Source organism: Pogona vitticeps, chromosome 6 (assembly GCF_051106095.1).
Source record: "Pogona vitticeps strain Pit_001003342236 chromosome 6, PviZW2.1, whole genome shotgun sequence".
Classification (NCBI taxonomy): Eukaryota; Metazoa; Chordata; class Lepidosauria; order Squamata; family Agamidae; genus Pogona; species Pogona vitticeps.
This window is the reverse complement of record NC_135788.1, coordinates 60,967,394-60,988,972: the sequence shown is the minus strand read 5'-3', so window position 1 is coordinate 60,988,972 and position 21,579 is coordinate 60,967,394. Positions and strand designations below refer to the sequence as shown.

The following is a 21,579-nucleotide window of genomic DNA, read 5'->3' as shown; positions in this document are numbered from 1 at the left end:
AGCAGAATGGCTCAGTGTGCAGATTCCAGAGGCTACCACCATAATGTCTGGGGTAATCCATCAGGATAAATAAGGAAAATATAAAATCAGCCAAACAAGAATAACAACAATCAAAGTGAATGTATAAAAAATGGAATCCTTATAAACAAAGCAGGAGTAAAAGCAAATATCAGCAGCAAAAAGCACATAAAATTTTAAAAATGCAGAGGAATAATATTATCTTGATCCTGGTACCAGACGTCAGTAAGACTGTCATAATGCATATTCCTGTGATATTTTATGACTAGGAAACATCACAGAAAAGGTTCTCTGGCTGTGACCTGCCTAACTTCTGAAGGAAGAAGCATCAGAACAGGGCCTCTGGAAGTAATCTCAAAAGACAGTTTAAAAGGGAGAAAGTGATCTTTACATCCCGCTGTGTCAGGTGTTAAAGCTCAATAGGATTATGAGACCTACAATAAAATTCAAACGGAAAGAAAAACAATATGCTTAAGTGAAATCTGATGTGATTGTACTACAACATGCATAGTATGAAGAAAATGTGGCTGATCAACAATAAATACAACTATGTAAAGAAGTCTCCCCCCCCCCGCCAAATATACCGCTTATTATGAGTGTTATGACTCTATTAACTTACTACATGTGGTTTCATTTCCATTTCTGGAAATTATTGCTTTTTGGTTTTCTGTTACAAAATGTTTTCTCCAATCCACTGTATTAACAAAGCACAGGTGTTCATTTTTCTTAATGGCAACATCTCCATCACTTATTTCTCTGAGTGAGCGCAGTCCCAAAAAACTTATATTTAGGCTCATGATGACAAGAGCATATTGACCACTAAAATGAGAAGAAGGAAAATGTAAGAAGAAACAAGTAAGGGAAAAGTGTTATTTTTCACTTAATTCTATTTTTCTTATTTATTTATTTAATCTAATTTATTTATTTGATTTATATACCTCCCATCTGGCAGCCAAGGCCACTCTGGGTGGTTTAAAACAAATAACAAAAACAGTCTGATCTATTTCAAATAGAAAAATACATAAATAAAAATAAAATAATTCCAGGCCCAGAACTTGTGAGATCTCCTTCAAGAGTTCACAGAAGGAAAAATCTGGCTAGGTGCCATTTCCTCATCACGGCACTTCCGAGACAGAAAAGGCCACATTTGACTCCAGTGTGTGCATCCCACGAGGTGCTAGTCCTGTATTACGCACTGGCTAGACCTCATCTTGAATACTGTGTCTAGTTCTCGACACTGCACTTTAAGAGGGATGTCCACAAACTGGAGCAAGTTCAGAGGAGGGCAACAAGGATGATCAGGGGACTGGAAGCCAAGCCCTATGAAAAAACACTGAATGAACTGGGCATGCTTAGCGTTTAGAAAAAAAGCCTGAGGAGAAAAATAATAACACTTTTCAAACACTTTAAATTTAGTCATAGAGTGGAGGAGTATATTCTGTTCCTAATCATCCCAGAGTGCAGGACACATAATAATGGCCTTCAGCTACAAGATTTAGGTTGAATATCAGGAAAAACGTCTTAGCTGTTGCCACAGTGTGATAACAGAAGCAATTTCCTTGAGAGGTGGTGAGAGCTCCAATGCTGGAGGCATTCAAGAGAAAATTGTACAACCCTCTGGCAGAGCTGCTTGGAGTTGAATTCCCGCACTGAGGAAGGGGTTAGACTCGGTGGTCTTATAGGACCCTTCCAATTCAATTATTCTACACTAACCTGAACAGAAACTTTGGTGTGAGGCTACTGGGATTCACACTGAAAAGATCACTGCTCATATATTATATCCTGTCCTGTCCCCAGTAACAACTTACATTTTCCTACCAAGATGGCGGACCCGTAAGCTGGTCGGGAGCGTTCTCTCCGCAGCTTCGGTCTGTTTTTTCTCTTTTTCTTTTTCTTTTTATTTTATCTTCCTCTCTCTTTTGTTTTGTTTCTTTTACCTCTCGCTGTGCTCCCCCCTCACTCGGAGAACATCATGTTGACCTGGGAATTGATTTCGTGGTGGGGTGAGGCCAAAAGAGGGGGAACACTGAAGTGACTGATGCGGCGAGGCGAGGCGAGGCTTCTGAAGCTCGCTAGCGTTAGGAGCAGGAAGCCGGTGGGTTGCCTGGAGTTCGCTTAGAGCCTGGTGCCGGCGCTGGGAGGGTTGGAAAATCCCTCGTACCGGCACTTGCAAGGACTGAACTCGTAAGGCTTCCCTTGGTATTATAACCCGAGCAAGCCCGACACGCGAGGGTGCTTGGAAGATCTGGCTACCCTCGGGTGCCCGGGTGAGAGACGGCGTTCCCGACATTTAAGAAATGAGCTTGCAGCATTTCCCCTGCTGAGTTACCACTCTGAGCCCTGCTAACTGGAGAACGTGAGGGTGCCTGGAAGAACTGGCTGCCCTTGTTCATCCGGGCGAGAAGATTAAGCTGCTATTGAGCCTGAGACACAGGGGTGGAACTTGGCTGGCCGGCGGGGCTCGAAGAAACATCCTCCAGTTTGTGGGGCAGCGGCAGGAGGCCACTGAGACAACCGAAAACTTTGGGGCATTTAAAGATCTCATGGAGTAGGTCATCACACCCGGTGCCCCATCAGGGAGCGAGGTAAGAACCTCCCCGTGGGATTTGGAGTATCTCTGAAATGAAAAATCTGTTGGTCGTGGGTCTCTGCTGGCTGCCTTGGCGAGTTGCCATGCGAGGACTTGGAAAAACTGTTCCTCGAAGGAATAGAGGGGAAACAGGAACACTTCTGCGAGTTTTAACCTCGGTGTTACGTTTCCCTCTCTTTCCTGTTGAAAGCTTTGTAACACGCCAATACTACAAGTGCTGTACCCTCATCCTGCCAACTTTAACAACTGTACCAATTGTAATAACTATTATTGCAAAAACATCAGCTAAGATCCAGATAAGAGTGAGGTGGAATCAGTATTGCATGAGGGGTAATTTAATACAATTTAATTTGATGTGATTAATTTATGTTTTTGTTATATACAGTATTAATGTATTTGTAAATGTTTATTTGTTATTAATGTTTACTTAGTTATTATTTGTTAAATCGCTTTGTTTAATATTTTATAGTGTATTTTTTCTTTCTTTGTTTCTTTATTCCCTCCCCCTTCTCTATTTCTATTATTTTTTGCTTTTTACTTTCTTGCTTGACATGGAGAGGAGGGCATGCCTTCCCAGCGAGGGTTCTAATATCAGGGTGATTACGGGTAGCGGGAGATATGGTGGTGGTACAGTGCCTACTCGTGTCAGGAGAACAGAGAACAGGTGTTTGAAGGCTGTTCACTGTTCTGACACTGTGACCAGCTGCCAAAATCGAGGTAGACAGCCCAGCTGGCCCTCTACAGTGGGGTCTTGACTTAAGAATGGCTTGAGTTAAGAACATTTTGACTTAAGAACCACTCTCATAGGAAAATATTGACTTGACTTACATACAGTGGGGTCTTGACTTGAGAACTTAATCCGTATTGGAAGGCGGTTCTCAAGTCAAAAAGTTCTCAGGTCAGATCTGCATTTCCCATAGGAATGCATTGAAAACCATTTGATCCGTATCTGCTCTTTTCCTCCATAGAAACTAATGGGAAGCTGCTATTCCGCCTTCGACCACTAGTGGGGGATATTTTGTTTCTTTTTTTTTTCCTTAGGTCAAGAAAGGTTCAGGGAAGGCAGGGAAAATACAGTCCAGGCAGTACAGTACCAGGCAGTCTGAAGACTGTCTCCCAATCCACTCTCTAAATGCTGGGAGGAGTGAGGAAGCAGACAGGCACCCTTTTCACTGGCCAACAGTTAACTGAAAGTTCAAATTTTGCACTTTCCCTGCCTCCCACATGGTTTTTTTTAGTTCTTAACTCAAATCTAAGTACAGTGGTGCCTCACACAACTATGTTAATTGGTTCCAAAAAAATCAACGTTGTGTGAAACATCGTTCTGTGAAACACCATTTCTCATAGGAATGCATTGAAAACTGGCTAATCCGTTCCAATTGGAACGGACTGCCATCATTCAGTGAAAATCCCATAGTAAACATTGTTGAGTGAAACAATGTTTCCTATATTGGAATGTATTGAAGCCGACTCAATACATTTCAATGCCTTTGAGAAGTCCTTTTTCGCTCCTGTAAAAGTGTCTTACAATGTTTGGACGCTGTTTTAAATGATTGCAATGGTTAGTCCACCTCCTGAAACCTATGCAAACTGATTTTGGTGTTGTTCTGACACTTCGTTAATTTATGATGATTTTTTGAATTTTCTCCATTGGAAACCATTGGATGGTCTGTCTAATGGTTTCCAATGGAAAAAACAAAAAATCATCATAAATTAACGAAGTGTCAGAACAACACCAAAATCAGTTTGCATAGGTTTCAGGAGGTGGACTAACCATTGCAATCATTTAAAACAGCATCCAAACATTGTAAGACACTTTTACAGGAGCGAAAAGGGAGATCGTTGTGTGAAAATCCCCCATAGGAAACATCGCTGTGTGAGGCAGCAAATTTAACAGAAAAAGGCATCGTTGTGTGAATTCATCGTTGTGTGAGGCACCACTGTATGTAAGTCAAGTCAATATTTTCCTATGAGAGTGGTTCTTAAGTCAAAATGTTCTTAACTCAAGCCGTTCTTAAGTCAACACCCCACTGTACTTAGATTTGAGTTACGAACTGAAAAAAAACCATGTGGGAGGCAGGGAAAGTGCAAAATTTGAACTTTTAGTTAACTGTTGGCCAGTGAAAAGGGTGCCTGTCTGCTTCCTCACTCCTCCCAGCGTTTAGGGAGTGGATTGGGAGACAGTCTTCAGACTGCCTGGTACTGTACTGCCTGGACTGTATTTTCCCTGCCTTCCCTGAACCTTTCTTGACCTAAGAAAAAAAAGAAAAAATATCCCCCTCTAGTGGTCGAAGGCAGAATAGCAGCTTCCCATTAGTTTCTATGGACGGAAAAGAGCAGATACGGATCAAATGGTTTTCAATGCATTCCTATGGGAAATGCAGATTTGACCTGAGAACTTTTTTACTTGAGAACTGCCTTCCAATACGGATTAAGTTCTCAAGTCAAGACCCCACTGTACTCCGAACCTGTTGCTGTTGAACGCCAGGTCTGTATCCAACAAATCCCAGCTTATCCAAGACCTTATTCTGGAGGAGGATGCAGACCTGGCATGCATAACTGAGACCTGGATGGGTGGGGAAGGAGGGGTTCCTTTAACCCTCTCCTGCCCCCCAGGCTATGCAGTCCAGCACCAGTGCAGACTGGAGGGGCGGGGGGGAGTTGCCATTGTTTATAGAAAATCCTTAGAGGCTACAAGGCGCTCCTCGGTTGTGAAGCCAGGTCTGGAGGCCCTTCATGTGCGTATTGGGACCAGGGACGGTACTGGGATATTGCTGGGTTACCGCGCTCCCCGTGACCCAGCCACCTCCCTACCGAAGCTGGCGGACTTCGTCTCTGCGGCACTGTTGGAGTCCCTAAGACTTCTGGTCCTGGGTGACTTCAACATCCATGCGGAGGTGGAGGTATCCGGTCCAGCTCTTGAGTTCTTGGAAACCATGGCTTTCTTGAACTTGTACCAACATGTTAACGGTCCCACACACATGGGCTGCTATATGCTCGACCTAGTCTTTTCTACTGAGTGTAGTGAGCGTGGTCTGGTGGTGACTGACCTCATGTCAGTCCCCTTGTCATGGTCGGACCATCACCTGATAAAATGTACCCTCGTAATGGAGCTCCCCACCTGCAGGGAGCAGGGACTTATTTTAATGGTCCGCCCTCAAAGGTTACTGGATCCCATGAGATTCCAGGACACCATGAGAGGGTTCCCAGCGGCACTGTCTGGCGCTCCTGTCGAAGCTCTGGTGGACGGCTGGTTCTCCACCGCTACTAGGGCTGCTGACACGATCACACCCAAACGCCCTCTCAGGAGCAGAGCTCGACCAGGACCCTGGTATACCCAGGATCTACGAGCAATGAAGCGAATAAGGAGACGGCTAGAGAGCGTGAGGAGAAGGAAACCAGCTCTTGAGTTCTTGGAGACCATGGCCTTCTTGAACATGTCCCAACATGTCATCAGCCCCACCCACGTGGGTGGCCACACACTTGACCTGTTTTTTTCCACCAACTGGAGTGAGAGTGCTCCGATAGTGACTGACCTTGTGTCGGTCCCTCTGTCATGGTCGGATCACCACCTAATAAAATGTAATCTCAACATGGCCCTCCCCCCTCGCAGGGAGCAGGGACCTATTGTTATGGTCTGCCTTCGAAGGTTACTGGATCCGACTGGATTCCAGGATGCCATGAGAGGAGCTATGACTGATCTGGCTGGCGCTCCTGTCGAGGCTCTGAGCAGCATCTGGTTTTCTGCGGCGGCCAGGGTTGTAAACATGATCGCACCTAAGCGCCCTCTCCACCGCAGAGACGGCTAGAGCACAAATGGAGAAAGGATCCGACGGATTATAATTGGATAGCTGTTAAGGTCGCCACTAACCTTTACCTGGCTAAGGTAAAGGCTGACAGTCGAACATACTTCGCTAACCGGATAAGCGAAGCGTCCAACCAGCAGGCGGAATTATTCCGTATAGTGTGCGACCTATCCGGAATTGGTCTGGGCGATAGGCCTCCCCCTAGTTTTTCACCGGGCCAATTTGCAGCATTTTAAAAATCTAAAGTGGAGGCCATCCGTCGGGACCTGTCTCCTTTTTTTGAATACAGTGAGTCGAGCTGAGATGTCCAGCACTCCGTCTTGCCCGGTGATTTTTGATTCCTTTCAGCCTGTCATGCCTGACACTGTCGCCAGGGCGCTTGACCGCTGTCGTGCTATCACCTCCTCCCTTGACCCTTGCCCGGCCTGGCTAATCAAAGCGGCCAGGCCTACAACAACGGAATGGGCTACTGTAATAATTAATGGGTCTTTCCTTGAGGGCAGATTTCCATCTGCCCTCAAGGAGACACTCATTAGGCCCATCAGGAAGAAACCAAGTTTGGCAGCGGATGAAATTGGCAATTATAGACCCGTCACCAACGTTTCTTTCTTAAGCAAGGTTGTCGAGAGGGTGGTGGCCGATCAGCTGCAAGCGCTCCTGGACAAAACAGATGCCCTGGATCCATTTCAGTCGGGGTTCAGGCCGCGCTATGGTACAGAAACGGCATTGGTCACTGTCACATACAGCACTGATGGTACCTGTCTGTCATGGGTTTGGAGGGAAAGTTCCATCCTATGGGGAGTGGAAGGCGGGACATCAGAGGGAGGAGCTGTACTGTATATATATATGTGGAGCTTGTGTGGAGAAGTTTAGAAGCTGGAGTGGGAGTCTGTGTGTCAGACTGAGTACAACTGTGTGTCAGTTAGTACCTACCTGATAGGTTCAGGTTTCTATAGGGGTAGCCAGAACTGATAGGTTCAGGGTCTGTGCTTTACTTTAAAGTGTTCTGTGGGTGCTAATCTGTTGTATGGGTATAATTGAGACTAAGCCACGTTACAGTATCTTATTTACTTGATCTTTTTATTTACCCTGTTTGTTATTTAAATAAACCTTGTTCTTTTGTTTGTTAAAAATCCATTCCTGGTCTGTGTGACTCCTTATAGGGAATGGTTGGTGGCAGCTTAATTATAGTGTGGCATACTCCAGTAGGTCTGGGGTTGTCACATTGATTGGTGTCCAGCGTGTGGGATACGACTGGTCCTGTTGTCCAGTGGTCCAGCAAAGCCTTGGAAAGTGTGCCCAGAGCAAGGGGGGTCTAGTCAGGGAAAATCTGAGAGCGCGTAGGTAATCTTCTAGGCTTACCTCACGGGGAGGTAGGCTAGTGGAAGAACGTGCACACTCAGATTGGGGACTAGATTAGGGAGCTCTGAGGCAACCAGTTTTGGCGGGAAAAGGCTGAGGCAAAGCTGTGTGAAGTAACAGTGATCTAGCCTGTCTGCTGAGAGGCCTAGCAGAGGGGGTGGATTCTGCCTGGCAACAGTTGCAAGTTGGTGCTGAAGGAACAGCAGCAATCTATAGAAGGCTGTTTCTGAGGCAAAAGGAAAAAAGTCGTCGCTTTATTTTGAGGCTTGACTTTTGAAGGCAGCCTGTTCTGGGGGGGATTATGCCCTTGACTCGAAGCCAAATGGCAGAAATGGGTGAAGTGAGAGAACCACAGGTAGACCAAGGTTCTGAGGAGGAATTTGGCTCAGTGCAGGATGAGAGCACGGGAGAACAGAACCCAGAACTCAGGAAAATGCTCCTAGCCCAACAGCATGAACTGAGGATGAGGGAAATAGAAAGGGAAGAGAAACAAAGGCAATTTGAAATGGAGGAAAGGGAAAGAGAGAGGCAAAGACAATTTGAATTGGAGAGAGAGAAAATGGCGTTTGAGCTGAAGAAGCTGGAGATAATAAGTAGAAATAATAATAACAATAGGGATTCCAAGGTGGGCCAATTGTCTAAAACTGACCTGAAGAAATTCACTGTGTACAACAAGGGAGATTGCCCTGAGGTGTTCTTTTCCCTCGTGGAAAGAGCGTTTGTGGACTTCTCAGTAAGGGAAACTGAGAAGATGACCATTATGCGATCTTTAATCAGTGGCAGCCTGGCAGAAGTCTATGCAGAGATGCCAGTGGAACTGCTGAAAGATTTCGCTGAGTTTAAAAAACTGGTGTTTGCCAGACATGGGATAAATGCGGAACAGCTGAGGCAAAGATTCAGGTCACTCACCAAGAAACCAGAGCAGACTTTTACCCAAGTGGGGGCCCAACTGGTGAGGCTGCTAGAGAAATGGCTGTCGCAGGAGGGGACAGAGACCTACCAGCAGCTCAAAGACCTGATAGCGCTGGAGCAGTTTTATTCAGTCCTGCATGGGGAACTGAAGTTCCAGGTGAGGGAGAGGAAACCGAAATCTGTGACAGAGGCGGCAGAGATCGCAGATTTTATTTACCAAATAAGAAAGCCCTTAGGTGCTGAGGGGAAATCTGTAGGTAAACCCAAAGAAACCTACAGCAAGTACTCTCAGACACCAGGGAAAAACCAGCAAGGGGGAGGGGCCCATGTTGAAGGGAAGCCCTCAGACATGAAACCACCAAGACCTCAGATTTTGGAGGGAAAACCAAAACCAGATGAGAAAGACTCAAAATACAGCAGAAAATGTTATTTCTGTCAAGGAAATGGCCATCTAATCTCAGAGTGTGAGAAATTAAAGCAGCTAAAGGGAAATGTGCCTCATGATTTGAGTGGAACCAAGCCAAAAGCTGTCTTCTGTGTCCAGACAGAGCAAAGCTCCTTGCCATTGAGGGAGCCTGTTACCATGGCTACTCAATCTGGAACAGTTACATCTGCTGATCAGGCTGAGGAAAATGGTCCTCTGGTGGAGGTCAAGCGCTGCTTACTAGTGAGAACAGATTCACAATTGTTTGAGACCGCAGGGGTGGACGTAGGAATACTTGACCATCAGTATAGGGGGCTAAGGGATACTTGTTCCCAGGTGACCCTGTGCCATCCAGACATTATTCCTAGGGAGTATATAATCCCAAATGAGAGCCTAAAGGTGGCAGGGATTGAGGGACAGGTGATCTCACTGCCAGTAGCTGAGGTACCTGTGAGCTTTCAAGGCTGGAGGGGAGTTTGGCGGCTAGCGATTTCATCGACTCTGCCAGCAGCCGTGCTCGTGGGAAATGACCTGGCTGAACATGTGAAACGGGTGCTAGTGATTACACGCTCACAAGCCACCACGGGGACAGTTCAGGGGGGTACCGAAGGGCCCGAGGTGGAAGCAGATGAGGGTAGTTCCGAAGCTGTGGTAGAAACCTTAACCACAGACAGCAAATTTGGCCAAGAGCAAAAGGCAGACGCCACTCTCCGAAAGTGTTTTGAACAGGTGACAGACACCCAGCTAACACCTGAAGCCCCAGCGAGATTTCACGAGAAAAAGGGAATTTTATATAGAGAGACCCTGATGAATATCTCAAAAGGGGGAGATGGGATCAGAAGTCAGCTAGTGGTACCTGAAAAGTATCGCCCCATGATCTTACAAAGGGGGCACTCTGACATGTTTGCTGCGCACTTAGGGGTGAACAAAACACAGCAGAGAATCACACAAAATTTTTACTGGCCTGAAATAGGGAAGCAGATCAAGGAGTTCTGTAAACAATGTGATGTGTGTCAGAGGCAGGGGAATAACCGTGACAGGACCAAAGCGAAGTTGTGCCCTTTGCCTGTGATTGACACACCGTTCAAATGTATAGGAGTGGATATTGTGGGACCTTTGCCCAAGGCCACAAAGAGGGGGAACAGGTTCATTCTCACCATTGTGGACCATGCCACGAGGTACCCTGAAGCCATTCCCTTGACTAACATCGAAACTAACACAGTGGCAGATGCCTTGGTGGGGTATATGTCCAGGAAGGGATTTGCCTCAGAAATAATCACAGATTTGGGCACATCGTTTACATCAAAGCTCATGAAACGGTTATGGCAAATCTGTGGAATTAAACACAAGGAAACCACTGCCTATCACCCCGAAAGTAATGGGTTAACGGAGAAGTCCAATGGGACTCTGATGCGCATGATTAGGGCTTACTTGGCAGAGAATCCAAACAATTGGGACCAGAAGCTGCAATCCCTTTTGTTTGCTTATCGATCAGTGCCACAAGCCAGTACCGGGTTCAGTCCGTTTGAACTTTTGTTTGGGAGAAGGGTGAAAGGTCACTTGATTTAATCAAACAAAATTGGGAACAGATCACCCAGGATGACCCACAAGATGTTGTGACATATATAGACTCTAATGAATGACCTAAAGAGAAACCTAGAGCTAGCAGCAGAGAACCTGCAAGCTCAGAAGGTCAGACAGAAAACCTGGTATGACCAGAAAGCCAGGGAGAGGCACTTTAACCCAGGGGAGGAAGTGCTTTGGCCTAGGCCCTGCAAAGAGAACAAACTGCAGCTGGGTAGCCCAGAAATAAAATACTTGGGTCACATAGTAGGGGGAGGAGTGATCAAACCCCTAGAGGCCAAGATAGAAGCCGTTCGTGATTGGCCCAGACCCAACACCAAGAAAAAAGTCAAATCATTTCTTGGGTTGGTGGGCTACTACAGAAAGTTCATCCCGAGGTTTAGCGAGATGGCGACTCCGCTGACCGATCTGACACGGAAGAAGACTGATGACCGCATCCCGTGGACCAGCGACTGTGAGGAGGCGTTCCAGAGGTTGAAGCAGGCGCTCATCAATTATCCAGTGCTGCGTGCTCCAGACTTCGACCGGGAGTTCATCATCTACACCGATGCGTCTAACAGCGGGGTAGGAGCAGTTCTTTGCCAGGAGGATGAAAATGGTGACCAGCATCCAGTGTCCTACCTGAGTAGGAAACTCCAGAAAGGTGAGAGACATTTGGCAACCGTGGAAAAGGAGTGCCTGGCCATAGTATACGCGATCCAGAAGGCCAAACCTTACATCTGGGGAAGACATTTTGTTCTGTGCACTGACCACTCACCACTGCAGTGGTTAAAGACAATGAAAACCCACAATAGTAAACTTATGAGGTGGGCTTTAAACCTGCAAGATTATGACTTTGAAGTGAAGGTGGTCAGAGGGTCAATGAACTGTGTTGCTGACGCATTGTCAAGAAGACCCGAAGAATGAAGACGGCGAAGAAACATGGACTATGTATATTTTGGTGACCAAAAGTTAAATGTACTTGTTTATTAAACAAGCTTGGTTTGTATTAATAAAGGTGACTTAATGTATTGTAAATATTGATGTTTAAATGCATAAGTAATATGTTTAACCTAGAGTGTAAGTATGGGTTATGGGATTGTGTTATTGTATAACTGTTTTGTGTGTTTTGATCCTGGTTGTTTTTTTGGAGAAAAGCACTTTAGCTTTTCCCCTGCAAAACAACTTATAAAGAGGGGAGGTGTCACATACAGCACTGATGGTACCTGTCTGTCATGGGTTTGGAGGGAAAGTTCCATCCTATGGGGAGTGGAAGGCGGGACATCAGAGGGAGGAGCTGTACTGTATATATATATGTGGAGCTTGTGTGGAGAAGTTTAGAAGCTGGAGTGGGAGTCTGTGTGTCAGACTGAGTACAACTGTGTGTCAGTTAGTACCTACCTGATAGGTTCAGGTTTCTATAGGGGTAGCCAGAACTGATAGGTTCAGGGTCTGTGCTTTACTTTAAAGTGTTCTGTGGGTGCTAATCTGTTGTATGGGTATAATTGAGACTAAGCCACGTTACAGTATCTTATTTACTTGATCTTTTTATTTACCCTGTTATTTAAATAAACCTTGTTCTTTTGTTTGTTAAAAATCCATTCCTGGTCTGTGTGACTCCTTATAGGGAATGGTTGGTGGCAGCTTAATTATAGTGTGGCATACTCCAGTAGGTCTGGGGTTGTCACAGTCACCCTGTGCGATGACCTATTGAGGGAGGCCGACAGGGGCAAATTGTCTCTGTTGGTCCTCCTCAATATCTCAGCGGCCTTCGATACCATTGACCACGGTATCCTCCTGGGGAGGCTCTCCGAGTTGGGAATTGGGGGCCTTGCCTTGGCCTGGCTCCGTTCCTTCCTGGAGGGCCATCCCCAGAGAGTACAGCTTGGGGAGAGCTTCTCGGCCCCGTGGAGTCTCACTTGTGGGGTTCCACAGGGGTCGATTATCTCCCCAATGCTGTTTAACATCTACATGAGGCCGCTGGGAGGGGTCATTCGGGGGTGTGGAGCTCAGTGTCATCAGTATGCTGATGATACTCAGCTCTACATCTCCTTTCCGCCTACCGCAGGAGATGCCGTTTTGTGCCTCCAGCGCTGCCTGGAGGCTGTACTGAAATGGATGCAGGAGAACGGTCTGAGGCTGAATCCGGACAAGATGGAGGTGCTGTGGGGGATGTCCCCACAGTGGGGGGTCTGGGAAACTCCCTCTCCTTTGGGGGGGTGACCCTCCCTGCCAAGGATGGGGTCCGCAGCTTGGGGATCCATCTGGACCTGGCGCTCACCATGGAATCCCAGGTGGCGTCCGTGGTCCGAACCGCCTTTTACCACCTTAGGCGGATAGCCCAGCTGCGGTCCTATCTTGATGTGGGGGCCCTCACTACCTTAGTACATGCGCTTGTAATCCCAAGATTAGACCACTGTAATGTGCTCTACGTGGGGCTGCCTTTGAGGCTGCTGCGGAAACTGCAGGTGGTGCAGAATGCTGTGGCCAGACTTATCAGTGGCGTGAAAAAATACCAACATATTTCTCCCATTCTGGCCGCACTGCATTGGCTGCCCATCCGTTTCCGCATCGACTTCAAAGTGTTGATGCTTTCGTATAAAGCCCTAAACGGCTTAGGGCCTCGATACTTGGCGGAACGCCTTCTTCCACCAAGTTCTACCCGTGTGACTCGCGTGAGTCAGGAGGTGAGGCTGAGGAGCCTAACGCCGAGGGAGGCCCGGAAAGAAAAGACAAGAAATCGGGCCTTCTTGGCGGTGGCTCCTCGCCTCTGGAATAAGCATCCCCCTGACATTCGTGGCGCCCCCTCGCTGGGTATCTTTAAAAAACAATTAAAAACACTGATGTTCCGGCAGGCCTTCCCCACAGCCAATTCCTGACTTTCACCATTTTTCCTTTGCCCTAGTCTCCGTTTCACTTCGTTCTTGCCTTTCCTCTATCTTAAAATTGTATTAATTTTATTGTAATTTGTTGTTGTTGTAAGCCGCCTAGAGTGGTCCTATGTGATTCAGATAGGAGGGATATAAATTAAATAAATAAATAAATAAATAATAAACCGAGGGATTGCAACAAAATCACTGTCAGGATCGCAACTAACTGTTACCTGGCCAAGGTAAAGGCTGCTAGAAGATCTTACATCGCTGACTGGATAAGCGATGCTTCTAATCAGCAGGCAGAACTCTTCCATATAGTTCACGATTTATCCGGAATTGGTCTGGGTGAAGGGCCTCCCGCTAGCATCTCACCTGACCAATTTGCAGCGTTTTTAAAATCAAAAGTAGAGGCCATCCGCCGTGATCTTTCTCCTTTTTAAAATACAATTGATTGAGCTGAGATGTCCAGCGCTCCGCCTTGCCTGGTTATTTTCGATTCCTTTCAGCCTGTGACGCCAGATTTGGTGGACAAGGCGCTTGATCGCTGTCGGGCCTCCACCTCTTCTCTCGCCCCTTGCCCGGCCTGGCTAATCAAAGCAGCCAGGCCTGTAACAACAGAATGGGCCACCGTAATAATTAATGGGTCTCTCCAGGAGTGCACGGTTCCCCTTGCCCTCAAGGAGACACTCATTAGGCCCATTAGGAAGAAACCAAACTTGGCGACAGACGACATTGGAAATTATAGGTCCGTCGCCAATGTTTCTTTCCTCAGCAAAGTGGTTGAGAGGGTGGTGGCAGATCAGCTCCAGGCAGTCTTGGACGAAACCAATGCTCTGGATCCATTCCAGTCGGCCTTCAGGCCGTGCTATGGTACGGAAATGGCATTGGGCGCACTGATGGATGACCTGTTGAGGGAGGCCGACGGGGGCAATACGTCCTTGTTGGTCCTCCTTGACATCTCAGCGGCCTTTTATACCATTGACCACGGTATCCTCCTGGGGAGGCTCTCTGAGTTAGGAATAGGTGGCCTAGCGTTTGCTTGGCTCCGTTCCTTCTTGGAGGACTGGCCCCAGAGAGTACAGCTTGGAGAGAGTGTCTCGACCCCGTGGAGCCTCAATTGTGGGGTCCCACAGGGGTCAATCATCTCCCCAATGCTGTTTAACATCTACATGAGGCCGCTGGGGGGGTCATCAGGGGGTGTGGAGCCTTGTGTCACCAGTACGCTGATGATACGCAGCTCTGCATTTTATTTTCATCTACCTCAGTGGATGCCGTTCTGTCCCTTCAGTGCTGCCTGGAGACTGTACTGGAATGGATGCAGTCAAATGGGTTGAGGCTGAACCCGGACAAGACGGAGGTCTTGAGGGTGGGTGATCCTTCCGTCAGCAGTATAGGTAACTCCCTTTCTTTTGGGGGGACGACCCTTGCCGCAAAGAATGAGGTCCGCAGCTTGGGGATACATCTGGACCCGGCGCTCACCATGGAAACCCAGGTGGCATCCGTGGTCCGCTCCGCCTATTTTCATCTATGGCGGATTGCCCAGCTGCGTCCATATCTTGATCGGGGGGGCCTCACAACTCTAGTACATGCGCTCGTAATCTCGAGATTAGACCATTGTAACACACTCTACGTGGGGCTGCCTTTGAGGCTGATGCGGAAACTTCATATGGTCCAGAATGTGGCAGCCAGGCAACTTAGTGGGGTGAGAAAACACCAACATATCTCCCCCACGCTGGCTGCTTTGCACTGGCTGCCCATCCATTTCCGCGTCAACTTCAAAGTGCTAATGATCACTTATAAAGCCCTAAACGGTTTGGGACCTCAATATTTGGCAGATCATCTTCTCCCACCCAGATCTACCCGAATCACCCGTCATCGCCAGCAGGGACAGCTGAGGGGTCTGATGCCGAGAGAGGCTCGGAAGGAAAAAACTAGAAACTGGGCCTTCTCTGCGGTGGCCCCTCGGCTGTGGAATGCTCTTCCAACGGAAATCCGGCTGGCACCCTCGCTGGGTGTTTTTAAAAGACAGTTAAAAACCTGGCTATTTAAGCAGGCCTTCCCTCCAGTCAGCTAAGTCTTTTATTTTATTTTTTCTTATTTTATCCCATCTTTATAATCTTTTCTCAAACTAATTGTATTAATTAATATACCAATTGCATTTTATGATTATCTATATTTTATATTGACTTTTTTATGCTGTAAGCCGCCCCGTGTAGACATGGTCTAGAGGGGCGGGGTATAAATTTAATAAACAAACAAACAAACAAACAAACTTAAAGAAAACAGGAAATTGTAGTACTGTTGCTGGTTTAGCCTCCCACAGGTAATCTAGTCATAAGTCATTGTCCATGCTTGAAAAACCAATGATATGGGGCAAGGGTCCCCAACCCCTGGTTTATGGCTTGATGCTAGTCCATGGAATGAGCTGGACCGGACCACGGAGATAGACCTCCCCCTCTACCCCTGCACACCCCCCCATGCACAGCCCCTTTGTGCATGCATGCCTGCGCCAGCATGAGCACTCCCCCACCCCTTCACGTATGTGCACGAGAGCCCTCAATTCCCACCCACCCTTTGCGCATGTGCACAAGTACACCCGCACCTGCACAAACACCATCCCACCCTTCACACATTTGCACGAGTGCAAGCGTGCCTGCAAGACATTGTGTGCCCTCTTTCGCACATGTGCGTGAGTGAGGGGCGGTGACCTGCCTTCCCCAACCAGTCCATGGGGTTAAAAAGTTTGGGGACCACTTTTTCTCTCTGACTATAACCCCACTATATGCAAAGACACAGTTTTTTGGAAACTTACATATGTTTTGTTCTCCCTCGTATGACTTCCAGATTTTCAAAAGGATACAAATCAGTGAAATTTTTAGGCCAAGCCTGAATCAATAAGAACCCTGGAAGAGAACAAAAATAGAATAAAAACATTTACAAAGTATTATATATATTTTGTCAAGCAGGAATGCCTTTAGCTCTCTTCTAATTTTATGAAAACATCAAAATGAAGAATGACATTTCAGGGAGCTTCGGAATAGATGTATATTTAACACTGCTTCATAAACAGTTTATATTTGGGCCACCAAAGCAGTTAAACAGTATGAAGATTGGTGCCTACAAACCTGAGAAGCTTTAGACACCACAGAAATGTAGGATTGTCACTTGAAAAATTGTACCTTTCATTAGACCTCACTTTGAAATTATTTTTCTCACCAGAGAAAGTCCTTTTAAAAATATAGAAGATGTGAGAGGAAGGGGAAAAAACACAAAATGGAACAAAATTTAATAACCACATTTGTTTCAAAAGCAGGTTGGGTAACCAATTAGGCTTGCCAACTTTTGTCACTGTTGAAGAGAAGAACTCTCAAAACCTTAAGCATACTAAGCTGCCCTTTGGTTGACTTCTCATTACTTCTATTGTTATTTATATAATTTCTGTGAGATAAAAAAAAATATGAAAAAAATGCCATCATGTCACATTAATTTCAGTAGGTCTAATGTTTTTTTTTTAATGGACTTCTTTGACTTTTTATTTTGTTTTTCACCTAGAATCCTTGCACAGACTAACATGGCTACCCCCTCGTACAACTACAACAGAGTTCTACCACATCTCTTCTATAACGGATGTGCTTTCCAACTTTGGGTGACTCTTCTTCAACTCTCCCTGACCGGTACATGTTATTTTTTTTTTATTTAACATACATAAAACCACAAGACACCAAAAAAGAAAAAGAAAACCAAAACGAAGAGCCAAAAAAAAAAAGACCATATAGCAAAGGAAAAAAAACTAAACTAACCCCTCTATCTGAAGTACCCCCCCCCCGGAGTCAAAGATTCCAGCCTCATTAGTCCTCTATTCTCCCTATATCTGTTTACAGCATATATTAATAAATTTCTACATATATCCTAAATTTCACCCTAAACTTCAGTCTTCTTCTGGGCCCAGAGATATATTAGTCCCCAGCTTTGTTTTACATAATCTCTTGGCTGTTCCCGCAATGCTTCTGATAGAGTTTCCAACTCTGCCATGTCCCATAGTTTCTTTAACAGCTCTTCCATCGTCGGAACCTCTTCTGTTTTCCATTTCTGGGCCCAGAGTAATCTAGCTGCTGTGAGTATATACATAAGACAATGCTTCAATTTATTGTCATTTACACCTGAAATGACATTCAGTAATGCCATTTCAGGTTTCAGCTCTAATCTCTGCTGTGTAATTTCTTTTACTAAATCCCATACCTGTGTCCAATAGATTTTGACCTTTTCACATGTCCACCACATATGGTAGTAGGTTCTGACCTTTTTCCTGCATTTCCAACATATGTTACTGTTACCCTCTGACATTTTTGCTAATCTTATGGGTGTATAGTGCCATCGGTAAAACATTTTGAGTACATTTTCTCTTAAATTTGCTGGTTTCAAAATCTTATTGGTTTCTTTCCACATCATTGTCCAGTTATCAAGATCTACATTATACCCAAATTTTTTTGCCCATTTTATCATTGTTTCTTTCACCCTTTCATCCTCTAGTTCATATTCTAATAGATAGGTATATTTTCTTAATTATTGCTTCATCCGTATACAACCACAGTCTGTCTACCTGAACTTTGCCCTTAAAAAAACCCAACGCCCTGTCCTTTTTATATCTTGATTCTAATTTTGCCATTGACCACCAGTCCACCGCTATACCCATTTTTTCGAGCTCTTGTTTATCCCTTATCTCCAACTCATTTGTTAACAGATTTTCATATGTGGTTAACCTTCCTTTCTGGTTCAAGGTTTTAAATGAAAATGCTTCTATTGGTGCTACCCACATTGGGATTTTTTCATAAGTTTGTGCTTGAAATTTCTGCCATATCATCCCTAAAGCCTTCCTAATAATATGCTCTTCAAACTGAGAGTGTTCTTTGAATTTCCCATACCATACATATGCATGCCATCCCATCTTTAAGTCATGTCCTTCTAATTTCAACAGCCTTTGATTTTCTAAAGTTATCCATTCCTTAATCCAGGTCATTGCACATGCCTTGTAATATAGCAACCAGTTCGGCACACCTACTCCCCCTCTTTCTTTCACGTCTTGCAGCAATTTAAGTTTTATTCTTGGTTTCTTATATTTCCAAAGAAAATTTGCTGTTAGTCTGTCCAGGTCCTTGAAATACTTAAAATTCAATATTATTGGGAGGTTTGAGAATAAAAATAAAAGTTTAGGTAGGATCATCATTTTTATTGTTGAAACTCTTCCCATAAATGAGATTTGTAATTTGCTCCATTCCTCCAGATTTTTCTGAATTTCTTTCTGCATTGCCAAGTAGTTTTCCTTCATTAAATTGCTTGGTTTTCTAGTGATGATCACCCCTAGATATTTAATTTTTTTTACCGCCTCAAATTTAGAATTCTGTGCTAATTTCTCCACATCTTCTTGTTGGTCTAATGTTGAGTTTAACTTTCAGTTTGGAAGGAAGGAAGGAAGGAAGGAAGGAAGGAAGGAAGGAAGGAAGGAAGGAAGGAAGGAAGGAAGGAAGGAAGGAAGGAAGGAAGGAAGGAAGGAAGGAAGGAAGGAAGGAAGGAAGGAAGGAAGGAAGGAAGGAAGGAAGGAAGGATGGATGGATGGATGGATGGATGGATGGATGGATGGAAGGAAGGGTGGTGAAGACCAGAAGGGATTGTGAAGAGCTCCAGAAGGATCTCTCCAAACTGGGAGAATGGGCAGTAAAATGGCAAATGCATTTCAGTATAAGAAAATGTAAGGTAATGCACATTGGGGCAAAAAATCAAAACTTTAGTTATCAGCTAATGGGTTCTAATGGAAGACAGAAGACCCTAGAGTGCTGTGGTCCATGGGGTCACGAAGAGTTGGACATGACTTAATGACTAAACAACAAAATGGGTTCTGAGTTGTCTGTGACTGATCAGGAAAAAGATCTTGGTGTGCTGGTGGACAGCTTGATGGATAAATCTCACGCAATACTAGAACCAGGGGACAACCACTGAAATTGAGTGTTGGAAGAGTGAGAACAGACAAAATAAAATATTTCTTTACCCAGCATGTTGTTAGTCTGCGGAACTCCTTGCCACAGGATGTAGTGATGGCATCTGGGCTAGATGCCTTTAAAAGGGGATTGGACAAATTTCTGGAGGAAAAGTCCATCACAGGTTACAAGCCATGATGGGGATGTATAATCTCCAGGCTTAGAAGGAAGGTACCTCCAAATGCCAGATGCAGGGGAGAGGGGTATCAGGAGACAGGCATCGAGTTATCTTGTGTGCTCCCAGAGGCACCTGGTGGGGCCACTGTGAGAGACAGAAAGCTGGACGAGATGGGCCCTTGGCCTGATCTAGGAGGGCTCTTCTTACATTCCTATGAAAAAAGGAAGGAAATATCACTAACCTGTGATTTCTTTAACAGTTTTAAAAATGTTCAATTTCAAGGGATCCAAGGGAGGTGTCCTTGTGTAACCATCCCTAGAAGAAAGAGAATAACTGAATCTTTGGTTCCTTATTTAAAAAACAACCATCTTAATATTTTATCTCTCCACCCCATTACACCTACCCTAAAAATGTCATTGTGAGGAATAAGAGATCTCCATTGATGGTGATACAGTTCTTGAAATAATCAATATTGGATGCATTGACAGCCATAGCACCTTTTAGTTCACCAGTTCCAATCCCACTGCACACTGGTTAAAAGGGAAAAAAAAAGACACCAAATTAGGATCTTCCAGCTCCAGTAATTATTTCAATCTTACCAACAAACAAACAAAGCAAAACAAATGTTCCACAACTGGGAACCTCTTCTTTAAACGAAACTTTGTTTTTAGTCACAGCCCACATTAGCTGTGAGTTCTGATCCACTTTCAGATAATGGTTTGTCTGATGAAGACTAGAACATTTTGTATTGAAGCAATTTGGTCTTTCAGTCACAGAGGGAAACATCAGGATGTTATACATTATGGCAAAAAGTCTGTTGCTTACCATTGTAAATAGCACTAGAGTAGGCCCACTGAATCAATGAGGATTTAGTGAGTGAACTTCTCCATAAGTTCAAACAATTCAAATGGGCCTACTCTAACTTTAACTTACTATGCTAAGGTATGTCACAGTTACAGAGACCCATTTGAATTCACAGAACTTACTGAGGAGCTGACTCACCAAATCCTCACTGATTCAATGGGTCCACTCCAGTGTAATTTACTACATCAGTGGCTCCCAACTTTGGGCAACCTAGGCATTCTTTGACTGCACTCCCTAGAAACACAGCTGCTGGTGAAGACTTCTGGGAATTTCATTCCAAGGACACCTTGGATTATCCAAGGTTGGGAAACATTGTACTGCATTAAACAACATGATTATGGTTTATAAAGGGTATACTCCTGAACAGACACAAAAAGAGGTGCTGTGGTTACTAGATCTCCAAGGAGTGCAAGAACTGTATATCCAGCATCAGTTTGTCACAGTTCTCAAATTTTGGGCCATGCTGTACCATCATGTATTTCAAATGATAATGATTAGTCCATTTCTCTAAGAAGTGTCATATCTAGATCTATGCACAGTTCAATGCGTCTTCTTTTAAAGATAATGTTCTGCTTAAATGGTTTTTCCAAAAAGTAACTGTGTTAGCCTGTTTCAGAATGCATAAAAATGCAAAGCAAAAGACAGCAACAAAGAAGACACAAAGCTACTACAAGACTTTCTGTGCCTGTCTGTCTTTGTTATACATGCTGGAAGGAGGGACAGTCAAGGAAATGGTAAGAAATAGTGAAATGGTCATGTACAATATTTGAAAATAATTGGTCTCTATGAAAATAGAGCTCACTGGAAGGACAGGGCTCATTGGAAGGAGAGATCCTGAAGCTGAATGAGAAGAGAAGACTCCCTGGAAAAGACCCTGATGTTGGGAAAGTGTGAAGGCAAGAGGAGGAGGGGACGATAGAGGATGAGATGGCTGGACAGTGTCTTCAAAACTACCAACATGTATTTGACCCAACTCTGGGAGGCAGTGAAAGACAGGAGGGCCTGCCGTGCTCTGGT

General features: G+C 45.1%; 1 protein-coding gene and 1 long non-coding RNA gene across 4 annotated transcripts in view; one reads left to right on the top strand and one right to left on the bottom strand.

Annotated features, from left to right (window-relative positions):
* LOC140707986 (uncharacterized) overlaps window positions 1-21,579 on the top strand; it is a 479,255-nt gene that overhangs the window by 330,906 nt on the left and 126,770 nt on the right. The window lies entirely within an intron of this gene.
* LOC140707983 (epidermal growth factor receptor) overlaps window positions 1-21,579 on the bottom strand; it is an 81,905-nt gene that overhangs the window by 30,493 nt on the left and 29,833 nt on the right. For all 3 annotated transcript variants that reach the window (XM_078377463.1, XM_078377464.1, XM_073002570.2), the window contains exons 9-12: window positions 20,102-20,228; window positions 19,940-20,013; window positions 16,361-16,451; window positions 638-837 (exon numbers count right to left, since the gene is read on the bottom strand). In XM_078377463.1, coding sequence (XP_078233589.1) covers window positions 638-837; window positions 16,361-16,451; window positions 19,940-20,013; window positions 20,102-20,228 — 492 coding nt within the window. The remainder of the gene's footprint in view (window positions 1-637; window positions 838-16,360; window positions 16,452-19,939; window positions 20,014-20,101; window positions 20,229-21,579) is intronic.